Source organism: Cutaneotrichosporon oleaginosum (genome assembly GCF_008065305.1).
Source record: "Cutaneotrichosporon oleaginosum strain ATCC 20508 chromosome Unknown ATCC20508_contig02, whole genome shotgun sequence".
Taxonomy (NCBI): domain Eukaryota; kingdom Fungi; phylum Basidiomycota; class Tremellomycetes; order Trichosporonales; family Trichosporonaceae; genus Cutaneotrichosporon; species Cutaneotrichosporon oleaginosum.
Window position 1 is genome coordinate 3,741,108 of NW_027072171.1, and position 21,334 is coordinate 3,762,441.

Genomic DNA, 21,334 nt, shown 5'->3' on the forward strand with positions numbered 1-21,334 from the left:
TCCGCACATCTCTCTTGTCCATCCTTGTGTATACTATCACCCTCTCACGCGACACAGCATCCCCTCGCCCACGCCCAACGCCCACGCCAATCTCCCCTCCACCTCCCTTATCGCACGGACCGTCATGGCACCTCCACTCCATTCCGAGGAGCTCTCCTCCGTTGTGCGTCTCTTGACATTTCATCATCGCCCATATCGTCATGCTCCCGTCCATCTTTACTGACCCGGTCCAGATGGGGTTTATGTCCATCGCGTGTTGGGTTATCGTGTAGTGAGTCCTCGTCTGGAGATACAGCCGGAAGAGGCGTCACCGCGCTCGTCCTGCTCCTCCGCTGCCCCACCCCGCTCGCCAGCCGCTGACTCCTCCGCAGCAGTCCCCAGAGTGTGTAACTTGCAATCTTCTGACACCCGCCGCCCGTTGACAGCATGGCATCTCCAGTTTACGAAAATTATGTTCTCAAATCTGGTGACGGCCTTTCGGTCCCCTTCATCATCCTCTGGCTCCTCGGCGACATGACAAACCTTATCGGCGCCGTGTACGCCGGTTTGCTCCCCACGATGATCATTCTGGCGGTTTATGTGAGCTTCTTCTGTTTGGCACCCCGGGCGGTGACCTTTCTGGCCGTGCACTACCCACCCCACCCCCTTCTAGGGCCAACTGCTAACCCCAGTACAACCTCTGCGACTTCGTCCTCCTCTACCAGGTCTACTACTACCGCTATCTCCGGCGCAAGCGCCGCCAGGCTGACGGCGAGCGCCAGCCCCTGGTCGAGCTCGACGAACCCAAGGTTGTCAAGCCCCTCCTCCCCGCGTACCTCATGTGGCCGCTTCTCGTGGGCTTCGTCCTCGCGGTCGGCTGGATCGCCCACCTCCTGCACGAGAACGACGAGGTCAAAATCCCCGAGGGCACGCCCGGCGGCGTTGAGCTGGAGTGGAAGTCGCAGGTGCTCGGATACGCCTCATGCGTGCTGTACCTCGCTTCGCGCGTCCCGCAGGTGTTCCACAACTTCTCTACGCGCTGCGAAGGTCTCAGCCTCGCCATGTTCTTCTTCTCCATCTCCGGCAGTGAGTTCTCGTGTCAGCCCACCCTGGCCCCTCCGCGCCCCAAACACACAGCGAAGCACCACTCACACACAGATGTCACGTACATCGCTTCGATCCTCACGAAGAGCCTCGAGTACAAGTACCTCGTCACCAACGCGTCATGGATCGCCGGTTCAGCATTCACCATCTTCTTGGATATCTTCATTATCGGCCAGTTTGCATACTACAGCTGGCAGGACAGCCAGAAGGCACCAGTCTTCGCCAACGACGAGGACGACGAGTAGCTTTTTGTTCATAGATACCCATGCATGTATACCGCGAGTGAGTCGAGGTATGGGAAGCGACGTGTGGCGAGGGGAGAGCAACCGAGTCGATGCCAAGCGGTGGGGTATGGTGGTCCAGGTTTGGGGTCACACGATCTTGCCCGTCTGATCGGCATCGGCCGGATGATTTTTGATTTTCCAGCGGACCAACTCGACTCCGCCTCCACCGCCGCAACGTGGCCATCCAAGTCAATGTCCAAGTCCATCTTGATTGCTTGATCGCTCTCTGTATCTCTAGCACTAACCACTCACACTCCTTGACACGATGGCCCGCTGGCCTCTCTGGTTCCTCGAACTCCTTCTTGTACCGGCAGCCCATGTCCTCGTCGCGCCCTACACCAAGGTAGAGGAGAGCTTCACGCTGCACGCGGCGTACGATGTGCTGCGGTACGGCCTCTCGCCGGCCAACTGGGAGCATGTGCGTAGCCTCCCTCACCACGCAACTAATGCCAGTGGGACCACCGCACGTTCCCCGGCGCGGTACCGCGCTCGTTTCTCCCGCCCATTGTCCTCGGCTTGCTGTCCTACCCCTCTGCAGCACTCGCGAGCGCGACGGGCCTCGTCGCCACATCCATCGGCATCCAAGTGATTGGTACGGCCGCTTAGTGGACGCTCTTACCCCAGTCCGCCTGACACTGGTCGCGTGCTTTGCCGCGGCATTCACACACCTCGCGCGTACGCTCCAGCGGCGCTACTCGACGTCGACAGCCGACTGGTTCGTCGCGCTCACGCTCGCGCAATTCCACATTCCGTTCTATGCGGGACGGACGCTGCCGAACTTCACCGCCCTGCCTCTGGGTAAGTTCCACTATCCCAGCCCTAACACCAGTCGTGCTCGCCTTCTCCTACCTCCTCGACGAGAAGCTGTGGGCCGGCATCGCGCTCCTCACCGCCACAGCGACCGTGATCCGGCTCGAAGTCGCGCTCCTCGCCGTGCCCACCGCGCTCGCCCTCGTCGTCCAGCGGCGCTTGTCCCTCCCCGCCGCGCTGGGCGCAGGCATAGCCGGTGGCTTCGGCGCGCTCGCGCTCTCCGCGCCCCTCGACTACGCTCTGTGGGCGCCGACGCTCCCCCACCCCTCCCTACCAGACTTCACGGCGCTGCACACGCTGTGGCCCGAGCTCTCCGCGGCCCACTGGAACATCGCGCACGGTCACGCAGCCGAATGGGGCACCATGCCCGCGCACTTGTACGTGAGCGCGCTGCTCAAAATGCTCGCGGGCGCCGCGCCGCTCCTCCTCCTCGGCGTCGTGTGGGCGCTTCTCCTCGGCCTATCCGCAAAGTCGGGGCATGTGCTGGACAACACGACGCTGCGGCGCACAGTCGCCAGCGCCGCACGCACGCTCGGCCCCGGCGTCGTCTGCCTCGTCGCCGTCCTCAGCACGGTGGGGCACAAAGAATGGCGCTTCATAGTGTACGCCATCCCGCCGCTCAACATCGTCGCGGCGGCGTGCGCCGCCGCCCTCGCCGCCCTCCCGCGCCGCGCGTTGCGCGCCCTGTCCCGCCTCGCCCTCACCGGCTTGTTGGGGATCACGGCCGCATTCGCCCTCTTCTCGACGTACGTCAGCACGCACAACTACCCTGGCGGGTGCGTGTGGCGCGCGCTCGAAGCCGCGCGCCTCCCGCACAAATCGACGATCCACTTCCATAGCTACCCCCTCCAGACGGGCGCGTCGCTCTTCACCTTCGTGCGCGGCAAGCACGCGTCCCCCGCCTTCCCCGCCCCCGTCGACGTGCAGTGGGTATACTCGAAAAGCGAGGAGCCCAGCCTCCAAACGCCGCAGGGCGCGTGGCTCGCCGACCTCGACGCCGTCGTCACGGAGCGGTGGCGCGAGTTCGCGGGCGCAGAGATCGACGGGCACAAGATGTGGGCGCTGATTGGCGCGTGCGACGGCTTCGACGGCGTCCATTTCGGCAAAGAGGGGGTGCAGGTGCGCACGAGTCCCAAGATTGGGCTCCTGCGGCGGTTGTAGGATCAGGATGGAAAGATGGATTGGTATGGGACAGGAACGAGCCACGGCTACACACGACCCTGCATGATCGCTCTATATCTAGTAGACAACATAAATGCTTGTGCTTGTGATCGACAATCCACGCGTCCAAGTTCAGTCGGACGCGGTCAGCTCCTCGGGCTTTTCTGGCTTTTCGGCGTCTTCCGGCTTGTCTTCCGGCTTGTCTGCCGGCTTGTTCGCTGGCTTGTCCGCCTCTGCCGGCGGTGCAGCGGGTGCCGGCGCGGGCGCCGCGTCCTTCGGCTCGCCAGGCGTCTCCTCATCTGCGGACGGCTGCACCTTCTCCGACGGCCCAGTCTCCTCCGCTGCCTTCGCCCCGTCCTCAGCGCCCGGGGCACCCTCGTCTGCGCTCGGCAATTCGTCGACATGCGCAGGCTCGTCCTCGTCGCCCCGCCCGTGGTACGACGCGGCGTCACGGTCATCTGATTCAAGGCGTGCGAGTTCGAGGAAGAGGCTGGGGGTCAGCGTAGCTCTGCTGCAGTACGCCCGGCCCTCCGCTCGCAAACCTCGTAACGTAACTCACCGGAACTGGTACGACATCATGTCCTCCTGTCTCCAGAACGTCTTGCTCCACTCCTTGCCCTGGTTGGCCACACGCTTGCCGAGGTCGTCATGCTCTTGGAAGAAGGACATGACGTCGTACAGGTCCGTCAGGTCCGCCTTGATCGGGATGTAGTGTTTCCACGGCTGGATACGGTCCGTGTACCACTCCGGGAAGATGGTGCTCTTCAGCACGGCCGAGTTGGTGGACATGAGGCGCTTGAAGCGCGCGCTCCACCCGTTCCCGTCGACGTCCAGCAGGAACTTGTAGTCGTTCGCCGCCGTCCAGTCCTTGCGATCCGCGAAGTGGTACTGCTCGCGCAGCTCGTTGCAGACGTCCCCCTCGCACTGAATCGGCTCGTCAACAAACGCCGCGTCCAGCAGCTGCTTGTTCAGCGAGGCATACTCGCGCATCTCGGGGGCACCGACGGGGGAGCTGGGCGGTGAGACGGGGAGGACGGGGAGCGTGCCCTCGCGCCGGGCTGCATGCGAGACGAGGTTGACGCGCTGCGTCACGTTCCAGTGGAATCTGTCCGTGTAGAGAATGCCCGTTGTCTTGCCGCGCCACAGGAGGAGGTTTTGCTTCTTGTCGTCCCACTCCGGGTCGTCGCCCACGTCCTCGGTCCATGCCTCGGCCGAGACCGCGAGGATGTCCGAGTGCAGCGTCGTCTTGCTCATGGCCATGGTCGGGTACATGATGTGGGAGGAGCCCGGACCCTTTCCGTGTGAGTTGAGGACGCCCATGAGCTGCACGAGGTTCGGGTTCGTGCATACATCCATCGTCGCTTTGTGATCGTAGACGAACGAGTGCGGAGCCGTCTGCCACAGCGCCTCGACGTCGACGAGCGAGCTCGGGTCCCATGACTGGCGCAGAGGCTTGTGTGGCGCACACCCCGAGCCCCATCCCAGGTGAACCGTGTCGAGGTCCGCTAGCGCCTCTTTCGAGATATACTCGCCCGACTCGGCCGACTCTTCGAGCAGTTGTTTCTGTGCGGTCAGCACACACAGCAAGCTGCGAGTGCGCCCAACTTACGTAGTCGTGTCCCACAAACTGCCAAGGCCCGTCATGCATGTAGAAGACAGCCTTGGTGTCGTACAGTAGCTCCTCGAGCGGCTTGATTAGTTCCAGCTGCGCCACCGACCGCTGCGTCAAAACGAGGTGTACCTCAGGCTCCAGTCCCTCGCCCTGGACCTTCTCGGTACACTCGGTGCCGCCTCCGGCCTTGCCTGCACATGTGATGGTGTACATGCCGTCCATTTTGGACGCAGCCTCGGCGTTGGCACGGAAGTCGGCTGGCCTGATAGCCCAGTATGGCTCGAGGTCATGATGCTGGTGTCAGCATGAATGCTTGAACTTTGATGGAGGGCTCGAGACGATGGGGCAATTTTATTCTGGGCCGATCTGCGTCTGTGCACCGTGACTTCCGCGCCAAGCGACGCCCTCGCCCGACTTGAGTGGTGGCGGAGGATCGCCCCCGTCGGCGCCGCCGTCTCCTTCTTCGCTTCGACCCCCAGTCCACTCCCACGCTCGCCCGCTCTGCCACTCACAATCTGGTCGTATTCGTCCGGGAGCGGTATCCCCGCCTTCTGCGCCCAGTGCCACCACTTGTCAAAGCCCTTGGGCGGAGCGCGGTGGTATCGTCGACGGTACTCGTCGACTGCTTCCCGCAAGGTAGTGGATTGCCCGTCGAGCTTTCGCTGCCACTCGCGTTCGCTCCGATCGATGAGGTCGTAGATCGGGTGCTGAGCCGCGGGGTTCGGCACCAAATGTCCGTTGGGGAGATACGTGTGGTTCTTCCCCTTGGACTGGGTGGGGGGCCGCTCGTTCTTCGGCCGCGACAGGTCGGGTCCCGCAGGGGCAGTTGGATCGGCTGGCCCAGCGCCGCCAAGGAAGTCATCGTCGGAGAACTCGACCTCGGCCTCGGTGCTCCACGGGCGGGGAATCGCGTCTTTCCACGCCGCGGGCATGGAGGGAAGGGAAGGGCGGCCGCTCATGCCGATGTGGAGGAGGACGAGGGGGAGGATGAGGAAGACGCCGAGAGCCACGCGCGAGCGCAGCACGCGCCGGGGGTTGAAGCTGCTCATTCTCCTCTTGTCTTGGGGGCGGGGATGGGGATGAGGAGAGCTGCAACGATGAACAAGACGTGGGAGCTTGAAGAGGGTGGCGGAGGATCAGGGGTGTACGAGTGGAGGGTGGAATGGGACCTAATCAGGTGATGCTCGAGGATGCGAGATGGCGTTGAAGCTGTGGATAACGTCGACGGACACAGCGATGAGCAGATGAAGAGAGATGAGAAGAGAAAGAAACTGAAGAGAACAGTCGATGATGGCAAGGCAAGTGTTTCTGTACAGTAGATTATGGGCTGCATGGGATGATGGGTGAAAGGTACAGAGCAACAAGGGACAGGGGGCGGGAAGAGGATATTACACGCCTGCAACCAACATCCGCCGCTTCAGCCCCCGGGCCTCCCTCGTTTCGTACATGCAATTCTGATGACTGCATGCTGGCATGCTGGCATGCTGGGCTGGCCCGTCCGTGTTGCGCGCTCCCTACAGTATCCGCATGTCCACGCTCGCAAGGTTGCGTACGTCCGCTCGTACTGCTCCGCAGATTGTACAGGCGTACCTCGATGTACCTCGACTACCTCAACCCTTTGGTGATGAGATTCATGCCAGCAAGCAGCAGCGGTAAAGCGTAACGTAAGAAAGATGCGTGCTCTTCCCTGTCCCCTCTGGTATCTGGTGTCCGCTTCCACGTGAAACTATGCTGCCCTGCTTGGCCGAGCACAACATGCACAATGTCTGCATCAATGTCTCGGTGAACGAGATCACCCGCTGCAAACTTCCGTTCCTGCGCTGTGCCCCTCGCGTGTACAAGCTAACCCTAAGGCCTGTGGAAGTGTTCCAGTGATTCCCCAGACGCGTAGGGAGCCTCGACGCGCACATTGAGGTGAAGCTTTGGACGCGTCGACATGGCGCGGTGGAGTGGAGTACCAAGATGAAAAAGCGAGGCATGCAAGTGATCGGCTGGCGTCGGTGGGACCATTCAATGGTGATGAGACAATTCAGTCGACGCTGCCCATGTGCCCGTCTACCCTGGACGGGCGGTTTGATCTCGGAGCTAGTCTAGTCCTGCGACACCCAAGCGCCCTGTCGCGCCTCGCCGATGGCCTATGGCTTGTGGCGTGCGGTCTGACCACCCGAATAGTCCGGACACAGGTAAGCGAGTAGAGAGATTCAGGCTCTCGACGCCGCCGGGGAGTCTGGAATTGTTGTGGATGCCGTGTCGTCATGTCATCCCGCTGCAGCCAACTTGCATCAGCATGTGCGTCAGCATCTGCATCCAGACTAGCGACGGGCAGCGGGAGATACCGCCTGCCGCCTCTTGAGCGCTTGATGCTGATGCAATTTTAAGCGGGGAATGCTACCGAGCGGGATGAAACGCCACCGCCACCAGAGCCGACATCCTGCATTGTCGTGTGCTAGTTGGTTCGGAGGCGCGCAATTTCCGCGTACTCGACACTCAGCTGGGACGCCCTGGTCGCGACATTCGTGTGCAGCTCCTCGACGTAAATCTCACGGTCGTCCGACGGCGCTGGCACTGGCAGAGCGCTGCAAGCTTGGCTTTCAGGTCCACGACCTTTGAACTGCTTAACCAGTATACCAAAAGGTACAATGTAAGGGCTATGCAATGGTGATAGCAAAGCTGGATCTGGGCTGGGCCATCATCACATTGCGCCAAGCCAAACCGCTGCAGGGCCATAAACGTGTTGACCACGCGACAACCATCCGGCAACCACATGGCGCTCGAAGGAACCTGCTCTCATGCTCCGCCGTCAGGTGCACATCCAGTTAAGACGCCGCACTTGCACAGAGCCCAGAGAGCCTGTGCGTGGTGCTTGGCCGTACGTGACAAGGCTTGTCAAGGTGTTGCTAAAGTATGGTAGATCTCCGTCTGCGAGTCGAACGCTTTGAGTCGAATCGTGTCTGCTCCCGCTGTCCGGTGACCGCTGGCTGTCGATCGCTGGAGGCACAAGGCCTCCACCTTCACCACGCCGGAACCAAGGCAACCCATTACGAACTCAAGTCATGTTCACTTACTGTCCGTATGTATGTATGCATACGCTCGTACTGTTCCCCGCACCGCCCCGACGCACGTTCATGCATTTCTCCAGCCCGGTGGCGGCGTGGCGGTATGCATGATATCAGTGGTGGCACCGCCCCAAGATAGTGCCGGCTCGGCGGCTCGGCATCGGCTTGGCCCTGCCGATTCCGCACCTTCAGTCGGAGAGCCAAGCCACCGAGACACTGTATTGGTGTGAGGCTGAGGTGACGAATCAGCAGTTGGTCAGTAATCGTGCATGAGACAAGCGGGGAGGGAGTAGGGCAAGGTAGAGTAGCAGTATAGGTGGGGATTGCGAATCGCGGCCGGAGGGTGAGATGTAATCTCGGTGAATTGGCTGTAGCGAAGAGCAGCCGAGGCGCGCTGTCGTTGCGTTGAGGACAGTGACGAGAAGAAGGCATAGATCGCGGAATCACTGAGGCTAGAGGAGCTAACAAGGTAGAGGAGGAGGCTTGGAGTGGAGCGGCGCTGGTCGGTGAAGAGCGACAGAACGAGGAGAATGGAAAGCCAAGCCATTGCGCCGAGTCAAGAGCCAAGGGAAGCTGTGCCTGTTGTTGTGAGGCCTCCACCGTATGTATCACCGTACAGGTCCACTCCACCCATGCCACCCATGCAATGATCGTTGCAATTGATTGCTAGATTGCCAGATTGCTATCGCCGCTCGATGCGCGCAGGAATGACGTACGGCGCGGAAGGCGACTGGCGCGACCATTCCACTCGAGTGGATATATAATGGAGGTGAGTCAACTCTCCATCCTTCTCTCTTCATCACACTGCCCTTTCCACTTCTCTTTTTTTCTTTCTCTCTCTCTCTCTGTCTCTCTCTCTCTCTCTCGCCACTACTCAACGCTTTTCTCAACGCACAATCCTCCACAATGCGTTTCTCCATAATCGCCTTCGCCGCCATCGTCTCCACCGTCGGTGAGTACCCCATCGTGCTCCATCCACCCTCCTTTGGGGGTTCATCCCGCGTTCCGTTGAGGCGCCCCTCCCAGACGAAGCGCGCCGTTCAGTCCCGGCGCGCGCCGCAGCACCTTCCTCCCCACTTCCCGCCCGCTCCGCCCGCTAACTCCCAGCCTCCGCGCGTAGCATCACCCCCGTTCGTCGCGACGACATCGACGAGTACACCTTCCCCCAGGAGTGCTCGACCCAGTGCGCCAACGTCATTCAGTTCCGCGACGCGTGCCGCGCGAAGAACATTGAGATTGACGACGACCGTGACCGCTGGCAGGGCGAGTGCCACGAGTGCCAGGTGAGCTTTGCGATATCCAAGCCATCCTCCTACCTTTTGGTTCCTCCTACCTCTTTCCGCTGAGCACCATTGACACCAGCTCATCGCCGTCCAGGGCGCCGCCGATTGCGCCTCATGTCTCCAGGGCCTCCAGAACAGGACGGACGACACGGACGACGTCGTTGAGGACATGTTGGACGCCCAGCGCAAGTGCGCGAATGTCACCCAGAGCGGCGTGTCGAACCAGGTTAGCCAGACTGCCCAGGTCAGCCAGAGTGCCAGCGCCGGCGGCCAGCATGCCAGCGGCGCCAGCTCCGCCGCTGCTCCCGTTGGTTCGACTCCCGCCCCAGCTGCCTCCTCCAACACGAACGGCGCGTCAGCTGTTGGTCTTAGTGGTGCCGCTGTTGCTGTTGCTATCATGGCCGCGGCTGTTCTCTAAGCTGCCGAGCTCAAGCGTCCAGCCTGACGAAGGTCGTGTTAGATGAGCGTAGTTCGTCTTGTACAGTAGATTGAATGAAATCATGAGCTTGTGTCTGCTCTGTGCGGGGTTTGATGTCCATTGCACATTGTACGGTGCTGACTGATTAGCGTCACTTCTGGGCCAATGACGTGGGCAAGCAAAATCAAGCAAGTGCTGTACCCTACTCGTATGGTCTAGATTTGCTGCGCCACGGTGCGATCACCCACGACAAGCTCGCAACAGATGATGAACTATATACCACAGGCCTTCCATGACCACCTGATACTTGCTGCTATTACTATCGCGGCTGTCTGTTGGGCTGGAACCGATGCCAAATTGAGCAATCAAGGGTTGTCACTGGATTCCGCTGCCGGGCCGCATATAAAACTCCTTGCCCTTGCTAACGTCACGCCAACATCAGCTGACGAACAATGCAGAGGCAGTACGAAGCTGCGGTCCGCCTTGGGGTGATCTGGAAGGCAGGCCTGATCTCGAAGAGACCCAGGAGATGGCCGCTAACAGGTTATAAGCGTGCCGCCCATCCTCATCCACAACAGAAATCATACCATCTCCTATACCGAGAGCCATTCGACCATGGGCTGCTCGGCCTCCAAGCAAGTGGCAACTATTGATTCGGCGCAGAACAACCTTACGACCATGCATCACGACGCGCCCATCGCCAGCGAGGCGGCCACTGAAAAGAAAGCCGACGAAATACCTGAGTTCTGCGAAGTCATGCACCAGCTTGGCTACTTCGCTGAGGTGGTAACTGGATATTTGCTCGATTCCGACATGTTCAGCGTTGTGTCTCTTGATGCGTCCGATGCAAGCCGGAGGGCTACAGCAGCTGTAGACCTACTACAATATGGCCCGCCGCCCGGCCCACCACCAAGGTCGCCACCGGCCTGCATACGCATCTACGAGTTCTGCAATCGCTACCCGGTCTTGGCGGAGATTGGCAGGGCGGCGGCGGCGTGGGCTTCGGTACAAGTGGACAGCGTTTTCGTCCGCCTGACTGCGACGGACCGCAACGAATTCTCGATCGACGCGGCGTTCGTGTGCCAGAACGATATTGTGATGCCGCACGAGATACACTCAGCATCTGTGAAGCAGAAGGAGCTGTACAAGTCGATAAGCGATCTCTGGCGCGATAACTTCGCATACGGCGCTACGGGCGTTGATCACCCAGGCGACATGGAGCTTCAGTGGTATTCCGATAACACCCTTTTCATCAGAGGAGTTGATTGGCAGCCGCAAACGAATGTCGGCGGAGAGAAGCGCGCACTTTGGGTCCACCATCTCAAGGAAAACTTGCGGTCATTGCTTCATAACGCGGAAGTTGCTGAGGCTCGCTCCACTCTCCGCGGTCTGGAGTTCAGAAACCGCCTCGGAGCAGTTCTCGGGGACATGTTAAAGGTGATTCTCACTTGGCCGCCCACGGACTCGTCCATAGCCCAGCTATTGATCCACCTCGTCCACCTCGACGGCCACGGACCTTCGGGACGCGTTGAGATGAGCGACAGGGCCGGCAACGACCTTACAAACACGGCAACGCACGCTTTCCCCGACCCCACCCTTCTACAGGACTCGGTCGTCAAGTACTGGACCGATTTGTGCGCTACGGGCACTCCAGGCGTCGACCACGCGACGAGCCTTACCATCGAGGCCCTGTTCGATCTGTCCCAGGGGACCTCACACCCGGTCAAGCACCGAGTAACTGTCGGCTTCAGCGTTGACGGAGTCGGGCTCCGACCTCGGGCTACGTACGAAGACGTGTACCGTTTGCGGCCGGACGAGGAGCCTCGCACCGCGGCCCCTCCCCGCATTACATTCGCAGGTCTGCCCTCATGTGCGGGCAACGAACAGGCCTTCTTTGACGCCTTCAACCCCGCACTCTCGCCCATTCTGTCGGCGGCGTTTGCATGGCGCCCCGCCGACAACATCGCCAAGGTCGTGGTCATGCTCGCCCACGTACCCACGCATGGGCCTGCCGCTCGCGTCGCCATCTTTAGCGACACCGAATGTTTTGTCGGCATGTCAGGTGGCACGCCGCGTCCGCCGCGTGCGCTGCACGATGTCGTCTGGACGCTCTGGGCCAACTTCTGCGTTGCACACCCCAATGACCTCCCCCACGTCCTCACAATCACGGGGAAGCTTGGTGACTCGGCCGGGCAGACGAGCGCCGGATTCGAACTGCACGGCGTCTGGCGCCGAGAGGACCTCACACCTGCCGACATATCGCACATCAACATGCTCTATGGCTTACCGCGCGACGACTTCCCGTCCGCTGATGGGGGGAGGTGACTTCGAATATAGCTAGTAACATGGTGAGGCGGGTTTATGCATAATGCATAACGAGGTTGGCAGCGGAGTAACCGACCATTCGTGTAATCGTCCCCGTAGTTCTTCGTTGTATTCTGTCTGGAGTTGCGCAAAGTAGTTTGAAGTGGGCATGCAACTTGCGGGAGGCCGGGAGGGAAGACGATGCCAGACCTGTCTAACCTTAACAACAAATGCACCTTAAGGTTAGCCCCTGCGCCACAGGCCCACACATGAAACATGATGTCGATCGCATGCATAACGCCGCCGACTCCGGCTCCGGTTGTGGCATCACGGGACGAGCAGCCCGATGCACAACATCAGCTGACCGGGCCCACTGCATGCTCACACACCCTAATAGCATCTCTTCACAACCGAAAGCGCTGTGTTGTGCATCGCCTCTGACAGGCTCTCAGTTTCGTTCAAAGGGCAGCTAGGCGTTCTGACCAGGTAGAGTGGACACCCCTCACACCTGGCTGTGGCGCTGACTCGAGGTCTCCACCCACCACAGGACGTAACTGCTTCTCATCCACCACCTGCAACCAACGATCTGTATCAGCGACCATGGCGAGCAATCGTCTGTCCCACCAGGGAACTATTCTATTGGACATCCCGGGGCTGAACTTCAACTCTCCGCCGCCACCTTATCCAGACGTCCATGTTGCCCAAGCTATATCTGCAGCTGCCCGGGCTCCGCTTCCCAGGATCCCGGGCGCGAACGTCGCAGCCCGAGACTCATCCCACCCCGCACCCATGCAAGAAGTACAGGCCGTTGCGAGAGATGCATCCCAGGGTTGGGAAGCGGATGTAGGCGACGTCGAGCATATCCTCGCTTCTTGCACGACGATCACGATGGAGGGCCGCGCCGTTTTTGTTATCGACCATCAATTTAACGTTGCGAACTCCGACGCTCCTGCGACGGCGCCGCCTTCGCCGCCCGCAGCAATGACGCAGAGCGACGAGCAGCGGTCGCGGGAGTTCTGCGTCCAGCGCCTGGGCCGGATTTCGTCCAACATTGCTCGCCAGGCAGTCGAGTGGACAGAGCGGAGGGACGTCCAGGCTGTCTGGATCCGCCTGACGGCCGACTCTCAGCACTGCGCCTCGAGCGATGTTGCGTTCCTCATCAACACCACCGTGGTCACACCGCACGAGATACACCCTGACGTTCTCAAACAAGAGAACCTGTTCGTAGCTATGATTCAGCCGTGGCTCCAAGATATCGTGCTGAACGGCAGGGTCGGCGTTGACTATCCCGGCGACGTTGTGTTCAAGCAGTCTCTGGCGGACAACACCATGTCGCTCGACGGCATCAACTGGACGGCCCACACGTATAAGCAGCCTGGGCGGCGCGCACCATGGCTAACCGCGCTCAAAGAACGCATGGCGGCCCACCTGGGCCCGCCCGGATCCATTGTCATATTTCACCGCGAACTCGACGCACAGAACCGGCCGTCCGTGACCGCGCCAGCAGGACCCGGCCAGACTCAGCTTCTATACAAGGGGATGGCAGGCGAGGCATTGGACGAGCGGACGGCCGCGTTCTTGCGCCGCGCTGCGCCTATCCGCGCAATTGTCGAGGCCGTCATGGCTTGGCCCGCTACCTATGGACGCATCGACATAGCGTCCGTCGGCCTTTTCCATATGCCGGGACATGGGTCGACCGTACGCGTTGACCTTACGGACAGCTCGGCACGTCTCATCTCAGACCCGCCCGCGCCGGCGCATGTGAACCCTAATGGCCTGCAGGAAAAGGTTGCGAGGTTATGGGCTGACCTCTGTCGCCAGGGCACGCCCGAGGTCGACCATCCCGTCATGGTAGCCTTTATGCTCGGGCCCAAGGGCGCGGGAAGCGTGTCCGAGGTGTCAGTCAAGTTGGTGTGGCACGAGGCCACTATGCCTGCCCCGCGACGAGCCTTCGTCAGCCGAACGTACAACGCGCGTCCAGGTGACGATGTCACGGGGTGGACTTCCCGTTCGCCTAACAGCATCGTCAGCTCTTCGCGGACTAACACCAACATCGCACCGCCCTCGGGATCACAACCTGTGTCTGGTCCTCATGCTAGCTCAGGAGCGAGTAACCCGCTCGCCACGTCCGTGGCCAATCTTTCGCTATCAGGCCATTCATCCCCGACCGCTCTCAGCACTATTTCAGCAATGGGCAGCCCTCCTGCGGTTATCATGACCAGCCCCGCCTTTGCGAGCCCTCCTCTCGGCATGGCGAGCCCTCCTCTTGGCATGGCGAGCCCTCCGATAGGTACGACTAGCCCTCCGCTAGGCACGGCCTATGCTCCTCATAATCCGGCGAGCCCTCCCCTCAGCTATGGAAGTCCTCACCTCGGCATGACTAACGCTTCCGCTATGACTCCGCACGTTCCCGCCTGGACTGGGGGCACGCTCCCTCCCTTCCGCTATCAAGGCATGGGAGGCCTGATTCTGGATCAGATCACCACCTCGTTCCTCAACCGCGCCAAGGCCGACATCGGCGCTATGCTTGCATACATCATCGACTGGCCGCCGACCATGCGCCAAATCGAGCTCATCTCCATCGTGCTCGTGCACATTCGTGGCCGCGGCGTTTCCGCTCGCGTCAGGCTTACCAATCTCATGGGCAACGACATCACCACCTGGACCACCCAGCAGTACACGAATTGGGGGCTGCTACAACAGGTCGTTGCTGAGCGCTGGGCCACCCTGTGCCGACGGGGAGTCCCCGGCGTCAACCATCCCGAGATGCTGGCGCTCACAGCCACCCCCAGACACACGCAGACCATAAACGTCGTTTCGGCGGCGGCATGCTGGGAGTACGCGTCTGAGGAGCTGGAGAGCTCTGTCGAGAGCATATATGCAGAGCGTGCCGGCATCCCCGTTGATGCTGGTTGGGCGCCACCACCGGCGACGGCGCCAATGCCACCCGCCCCTATGCGTGCAACGACGATGCCGGTACCCCTTGCCAATCATCCCCCTCCTCAGGCTCCAGTGCGCGCTCCAACGGCCCCCGTGCCGGCCTCAGCTGCGGTCCCAGCGCTGACCCCAGCGCCGGTCCCGGCTGTGGCCCCAGCTACAGCGACTCAGGCGCTAGCTCCGGGTACGGCTCAGACGCTGTCTGCGGCTGCAACCCAAGCGCGAGTCCCAGCGGCGGCACCAGCAGCAACACCAGCAGCAACAATAACAGCAGCACCAGCAGCAGCACATGCAACAACACCAGCGCCAGCGACAGCTCCAGTGGCAACAGCCCCCCCAGCTTCAGCGGTACCATCAGCTGCAGTACATGCGGCAATTGCAACGCCTCACTCCCCTGCTACTGCTGCGTCCGCCTCACTGAGAGGCACAGACTCCGAGCATGCCCCGGCACAGTCTGTCACAACCTCAGGCACGTCACCTACAGGCGCAGCAGCAACCGGTACACTTATCAGCCCAACCGTTTCGTTCGTCGGTACGCCCGGAGAGGTGATGCCTGAACGCACCCGCTCGCTTATCCAGAGCCATGGCCAGCATCTCTGCAACATGATGAAGGAGATCATGACGTGGCCCCCCACTCTCGGCCGCATTGACGAGCTCCACGCCTACCTTGTCCACATGCGCGGAAAGGGCTCCACGGTGCACGTCCGGCTGTTTGACACGGCGGGCACGGACATCACTGCGTCTACCAGCACTGGGCATCAAGACGCCACGCTGCTGCAGAACCGCGTGGCGGGCCACTGGGCCACACTATGCCGCGAGGGCCAGCTGGAGATTGCCCACCCGCCGATGCTCATCCTCGTTGCCGTTCCCGCGACGGGCGAACTCAAGGAGGTCGCCACGCGCGCGATCTGGGTGGAAGCCGCGCTTCCCGAGTCGGCACGCACCGCCGTGCAGGGATACTATGAAGTGCGGCCTGGAGACAATACGGACCGCCGCGCGAGCGGGATGCGCCAAGGAACCGTGCCCATCTTCATCTAGGCAAGCTGCCTGGGCGTGCTCCACGCTCAGATTGCAACGCAGGCTGCAACAATAGCGCGTGCGCTTCGCCTAAGCTGACCGCCCACTGGAGAGATGCGCCATCTCGTTGAGTCGGCTCCCGCGACCCACGTCCTGATCCCTCGCATTCTGATTCTTCCCGCCCCAAACAGCGCAGCTTGCTGCACACACCGCTTGTATCGCCATTTTTTGTAGTGGAACATTCTGCTGCATGCACGGCGCATCGCCCCGACGAGTCTGAGTCTGGGCTTTCGGAACCATATGCAACTTTAGCAAGGTTATGTGCAACACACTGCCTCCGGCTCCCGCCATATGCCGCGGGCTGGCACGCCGCCAGCTTTGGGGAATTGGGGGAGTTGTGCCTGCCATCCCGGACGATGAATGTTGCAGGAGTTGGGTCTCGGGTGATCTGCTCAAGCGACCGCACAAGGGTCGCACAACGCACTTCACGACCATGTCAGGGTTTGCTCACCGAGATTGCATCCGATGGGACAACAAACGCTTGGTCTCTGGAACACATCACATCCCAGCTGCTCGTGTTTGTGTCACAAACCGATCTCAAGTCACCTCTATGCGCCAGCCCCGCCCGCTAGTACCCCACGAACGCGTCCGGCCGCTGTGAATGATCGCCTGGAGTTCCATCGCTGTTTTACTCCGCCGTAAGCCGGAATGGGCTGCACAGCGTCGCGTGAAGTGGAAGCCAACATGCTCGCATCAGACCCACCCGCGATGCGTCAGAGCGTGGACGAGCGCACCGAGGTCGAGCTTGTGCGCTCGGCCATCGTCCCGATTCAGACCAAGGACGGGTGTAGGGGATACGAGACCATCGAGTACTGGGCCCAGCCGAAGCCGGGGCTGGTGTACGCCACGGCTCCCGCACCGCCACCTTATCCGCCCCGAAGTGTCGATCCGCGCGCTCATGCCTTCGCTGAAGGCGAGCCGTTCGCTTCCCTCGCTCAAGAATTAGCGCGCCGAGCGATGCGGTGGGCTGGGCAGCCGGCGCCTACCCACGTCTTCATCCGGCTCATGGACAGCGGGTCGGAGGGCAACGTCTCGGCTGACGTCCTGTTTCTCGTAAACAATAAGCTGCGTTCGCCATACCACATCGATCCGAGCGCGGAGAGGCAGCGGACGCTGCTCAAAGAACTCGCCACGCTCTGGCGCGCGAAGATCACTCGTAAGGGAGCAGTCGGAAAGCACCATCCTGGCGACATCATCATCCAGGCCACTGCACTTAAGGCAGTGCCCTCCGTGAAGCTTGTGGGGTTGAGTTGGAGCTCGCACTCCTGCGACACACCGGGGCGGAGAGCGCTTTGGATGGAGCATTTCATGAATCAAGGCTTTGAGAACTTGAACCAATCGACGCATCCTGGACTCAGTGGCAGCCCCACTCCCACGACCACCAACATCACAACGACCACTACCACACCAGCGGTCACCCGGCCTACGACAGTCACCTCGCTTACTAGTGTTGCAAGCACTTCTCGAGCAACGCCCGAGGCGTCTCCGGGCCTGAGATCGGTGTCGGCACCGAACTCCCCTGCCCTGTCGTTTGTCGATCCGAACAACCCAGACGCGAAGGTCCCCCCTCGCACGCAGCGATGGCTGGAGAGCATTGAACCAACTCTTCTCCGCATGTTGCGCGACATCCTTTCTTGGCCTCCGACGAAAGGCAGGGTACACCGGTTGTACATCTGGCTCATACACCTGCGCGGGCGCGGGCCCACTGTCTGCGTCGATCTCAAGGACGGGTCGCGGGTGATGATTTCTGACTCGACACTCCCCACCCATCCCGACCCTAGGGGGCTACGGTCCAAGGTGGCGGCACACTGGTCTGATCTTTGTCGCGCCGGCGCACCCGGTGTCGATCACCCCGCGTTCATGCGGCTGGTTGGCACGCCGCGCGGGGCGGCGGTTTGCAGCCAGCTTGCGGCTGAAGGCATCTGGCAGGAGTCTGCTTTGGACCACCTGTGCGCGCCATTATTGAGCGGTGGTACGCCGCGCGGCCCGGCGACGCATCTCCCTGCAGTGCTCCCGGACCCTCGACACGCCCAGCGTTCCCAGCCCCTCCACCGCATTTTTCTCCGCAGCCGGATTCTAGGCGTGGGGCGGCATTCGCGACGAAATTCCGACCGGTCGCGCACCAGATGATAGAGCTTGCGCGAAAGTGGCCGCCACGAGGCACACGGATTCGCGATATCCGCATTATCTTCGGGGCCGATCCTATGCGCGGACTGGCGGGGTACACCCTAATCACCGGTGTGTCAGACCAGGCGCTTGACAAGGGCCCATCAGCTGCCGGCGATCACCCGTACGTCTTGCAGGAAAGGGTGTTGCTGCTATTCGCAGAGTATTGGCGCAACGCAAAGGGCGAGGTCCCCGCCGCGATTGTCGTTCAGGTTCATCCCAGCATGCCGGGGGTCGACATACGGGCGATGTGGGAGGAGGGCGAAGAGGCGCGGAGAGGAATAGGTGTCACACTGCACTACTTGTGGCGCATGTTTGGTGAGTGGAGTGACCATGCGGCCACGCTGCCTTGGCCCGAGCCACATCAGTAGTTTCACTGGAGAGGGATGCACAGCAAGATCGCTGTACGGCACGACGCTCGCAGGTTCACGACTAAGATTGGCCAGATTTCTGGAATCACGGCCCATCCCGATGCGGTGGAGTGGTGTTGTCGGCTGTGCTGTTCTCGTGCCTTGTTGATTCAGTCATGGGGCTAAATTCTATCCGCCTTCACCTTGATGCCGATAGCCCATTGCCGTGATACAGCGGATCCAAATGCAAGGCAAGTCTACTTCCCGTTAAGCGTCGCAAGCATGTGCCTTGCCCGCATGCCCCTCACCTGACTCAGTTGTCTCCTTGCACCTTCCGCAGCAAAGCTTGACTTGTGCAGAGACACTTTGTACATTGACGGATCGGTGACACAGATGGGCAACGATACGACGTAGGTCTCGTGTGCACGGCAACCTCCTGAAGAAATCAAGCCGTGGGGTGGTGATGGTTGGCCTGCATGCTTTGCGGGTAGTCACTGGCAGTGTCGCAAGTTGGAGTACCCTGATTCCAACACCCACAGTTGAAGCCGTGATGGCAGCTCCTAGCCACTAAACTTTGGACACATACTGTGTATGTCACGCCTATCAGGTTGGATACTTTGCGGAACCTGCACTTCCACCGAACAGCGTCAGCATCTCGGCGTATGCTGAGCCGGCGTCACTGGGAGCACCCGTCACCTCAGTCGCATCATCCGAGTTCGTGATCTATTTCACCCCCTCGTCTTCGACGAGTTCGAGGACTGCGGCACCTTGAGGTTGCCATCCTCATCATGGGTTTCCTGGGCTGATGTACCACGAGTTCCTGTGCCGGCTTGCCAAGTTGGCCCTTACCCGCAGGCACGCTTCCTCTCCTGCATAACTCAAGAGACGGGTTGGGTTGTTTTGAACAGCTGACATCGGGATAGAGCTGGGAAACACCGGTTTGTGCCTGTCGACAAGCAAGTGGAACGCACGCTCTCAATATTTGTCTACCTATCACCACCGCCATTAACAGCGCCAAGCTACCTAGGTCATGCCCAGATCATACCGAGGCCATATCCAGGTCATGTGGCAGGTATCGGTCTCACTCATTGCGCTTGGCAGTGGAGTGTTGAGTAACCTCGGGGCGTATAACAGGCATGGTCTATCTCATAGTTTCCAGCAATCTGCCCACCACATCTCCCCACCAATCGTCAACCTTCTCCACCAATCATGGGATGTTCATCGTCACGACAGCAAATAATCCTCGGAGAAGGCCAGCCCCCGAAGTTTTCTGAGGTCATGCTTCTTTTTCATGGCGTTATTTTCGACGACAAGGCCGCAGGTCTGAAACGAGGGCAAACTTTGAGAATGGCGCCCACCGCCTGGATGTACATCACAGATGATGTACGGCACTCCATCCCCAGCATGGGCGCATTTGATGCCCCTCCGCCCCCCGACACGAACGCGTACATGTTTGTCCTGAGCAACCAGTTCCAACAACTGGCGAAGGCATGTGTGCTCAGGGCTCTCGACTGGGCGGGCCCAGGGGCCGAAGCGGCGTGGGTCCGGCTCACGGAGATTGAGGCCGACTTCGTATCTGCGGACGTCCTGCTTCTGATGGACGGACGCGTGACTTTACTGCACGAGTTCAACAACAAAACGACGGCACAGCAGCAATTGCTTTTTAGCATCGCCAAAGACTGGCAAGCACTCGCCGCAGGCGGCCCTGTCGGGAGCCATCACCCGGGCGATATTGTCATCAAAGGATCCCTTTCGAACGACAACAAAGTCGCGGTCACCGTCCTTGGCGCCAGCTAGCAGCCAACAGGGCAGATGCCGCCTGGCACGCGCCTACGGTGGCTGGAAAGCGTGCGCGGCACCGCAGCCATCGCCCTTTCCAATGGCCGGTCGCCAATAGTCGGTCTGCAGACAACAAGGGAGGGAAGACTTTTGGTGGTGCCGGTGCCTCAAAGTTAAACCCGTTGTTCAGACGGGGAACACAGATTTCGACCGCTGGTTCTCGGAGAACATGCCTCAGGCCGCGCGACAAATGCTTGCCCACACTTACAATTGGGCAAGGATCGAGGAGATCGGTCGAGTTCGCATAATCCTCGTACACGCGCCAGGTCTCGCCCCGGTGGGCCACGCCCACGTTCTGAGTAAGGCCGGTGTAGTTCTATCGGCGCGCAGGTCCCGCATTGGTCAACACCCATTCGTTCTCAATGACCGTATCACGCATCTTTGGACAGAACAATGCCATGACGACCGGTCCCGTCTCGATCGACCTGTGGTTCTCGTCATACAGATCATGGAGCCGGCTAGGAGCCAAAAGTACGCCTATATCCTATATATTTCCCCCTTCGTGCACCACGAGGTCACAAAACTCAACGCGATGATACGCACTGGTGACAACGCCCAAGCGCTCAGTCATCGCCTGGTCACCCTCCCCCTGTCCGAGATCACCGAATTCTAAAGACTGTATACGGAACCACTAGCGCCACCTGCGAACCATCTTCGTGTGGGGATCATTCTGACGGCTCCGCCCAGACCCGTGAGGATCATCACCTGTGCTGTATAGCCTGACAGTTGTCAATTCATGAGACGTTCTTTGAAATTGCTGCCATTGATGATCACACACATATCGACTTGTCGCCCACACTCACCACCCTCGCGTGCACCCCTTTGCCGCGGGTCCTAGGAATCCTCGAACACAAATGCCATGACTCAGCCCCTGTTGGAGGCCGCTCCATCAATCTGTAGTCGTGGATGCATCATGAGGCTTCATTTCCGGACATACTGATTCCATTGCGTAAT

The 21,334-nt window shown here is 60.5% G+C and overlaps 6 protein-coding genes across 6 annotated transcripts; 5 read left to right on the top strand and 1 right to left on the bottom strand.

Moving 5' to 3' along the window:
* Window positions 1–242: 242 nt before the first annotated feature.
* On the top strand, window positions 243–1,328 carry COLE_03152 (uncharacterized protein; the record flags this gene model as incomplete). Its single annotated transcript, XM_018420299.1, has 4 exons — window positions 243–271; window positions 426–579; window positions 672–1,065; window positions 1,138–1,328. 4 exons carry the CDS (start codon window positions 243–245, stop codon window positions 1,326–1,328), a joined length of 768 nt encoding a protein of 255 aa, XP_018280080.1.
* Window positions 1,329–1,632: 304 nt separating this feature from the next.
* Window positions 1,633–3,338, top strand: COLE_03153 (uncharacterized protein; the record flags this gene model as incomplete). Its single annotated transcript, XM_018426547.2, has 4 exons — window positions 1,633–1,785; window positions 1,821–1,959; window positions 1,992–2,165; window positions 2,197–3,338. The coding sequence occupies 4 exons, from the start codon at window positions 1,633–1,635 to the stop codon at window positions 3,336–3,338; spliced, it is 1,608 nt and encodes a 535-aa protein (XP_018280079.1).
* Window positions 3,339–3,470: 132 nt separating this feature from the next.
* COLE_03154 (uncharacterized protein) lies at window positions 3,471–5,882 on the bottom strand (the record flags this gene model as incomplete). The annotated part of the gene is made up of 4 exons (XM_018421274.1): window positions 3,471–3,828; window positions 3,898–4,874; window positions 4,948–5,244; window positions 5,463–5,882. 4 exons carry the CDS (start codon window positions 5,880–5,882, stop codon window positions 3,471–3,473), a joined length of 2,052 nt encoding a protein of 683 aa, XP_018280078.1.
* Window positions 5,883–8,912: 3,030 nt separating this feature from the next.
* On the top strand, window positions 8,913–9,707 carry COLE_03155 (uncharacterized protein; the record flags this gene model as incomplete). The annotated part of the gene is made up of 3 exons (XM_018422691.2): window positions 8,913–8,958; window positions 9,114–9,289; window positions 9,369–9,707. The coding sequence occupies 3 exons, from the start codon at window positions 8,913–8,915 to the stop codon at window positions 9,705–9,707; spliced, it is 561 nt and encodes a 186-aa protein (XP_018280077.1).
* A 615-nt stretch (window positions 9,708–10,322) lies between these two features.
* On the top strand, window positions 10,323–15,986 carry COLE_03156 (uncharacterized protein; the record flags this gene model as incomplete). The annotated part of the gene is made up of 3 exons (XM_018424779.1): window positions 10,323–12,028; window positions 12,542–15,023; window positions 15,528–15,986. The coding sequence occupies 3 exons, from the start codon at window positions 10,323–10,325 to the stop codon at window positions 15,984–15,986; spliced, it is 4,647 nt and encodes a 1,548-aa protein (XP_018280076.1).
* Window positions 15,987–16,673: 687 nt separating this feature from the next.
* Window positions 16,674–20,338, top strand: COLE_03157 (uncharacterized protein; the record flags this gene model as incomplete). The annotated part of the gene is made up of 3 exons (XM_018426546.2): window positions 16,674–17,997; window positions 18,060–18,509; window positions 19,920–20,338. 3 exons carry the CDS (start codon window positions 16,674–16,676, stop codon window positions 20,336–20,338), a joined length of 2,193 nt encoding a protein of 730 aa, XP_018280075.1.
* Between the last annotated feature and the right edge of the window lie 996 nt (window positions 20,339–21,334).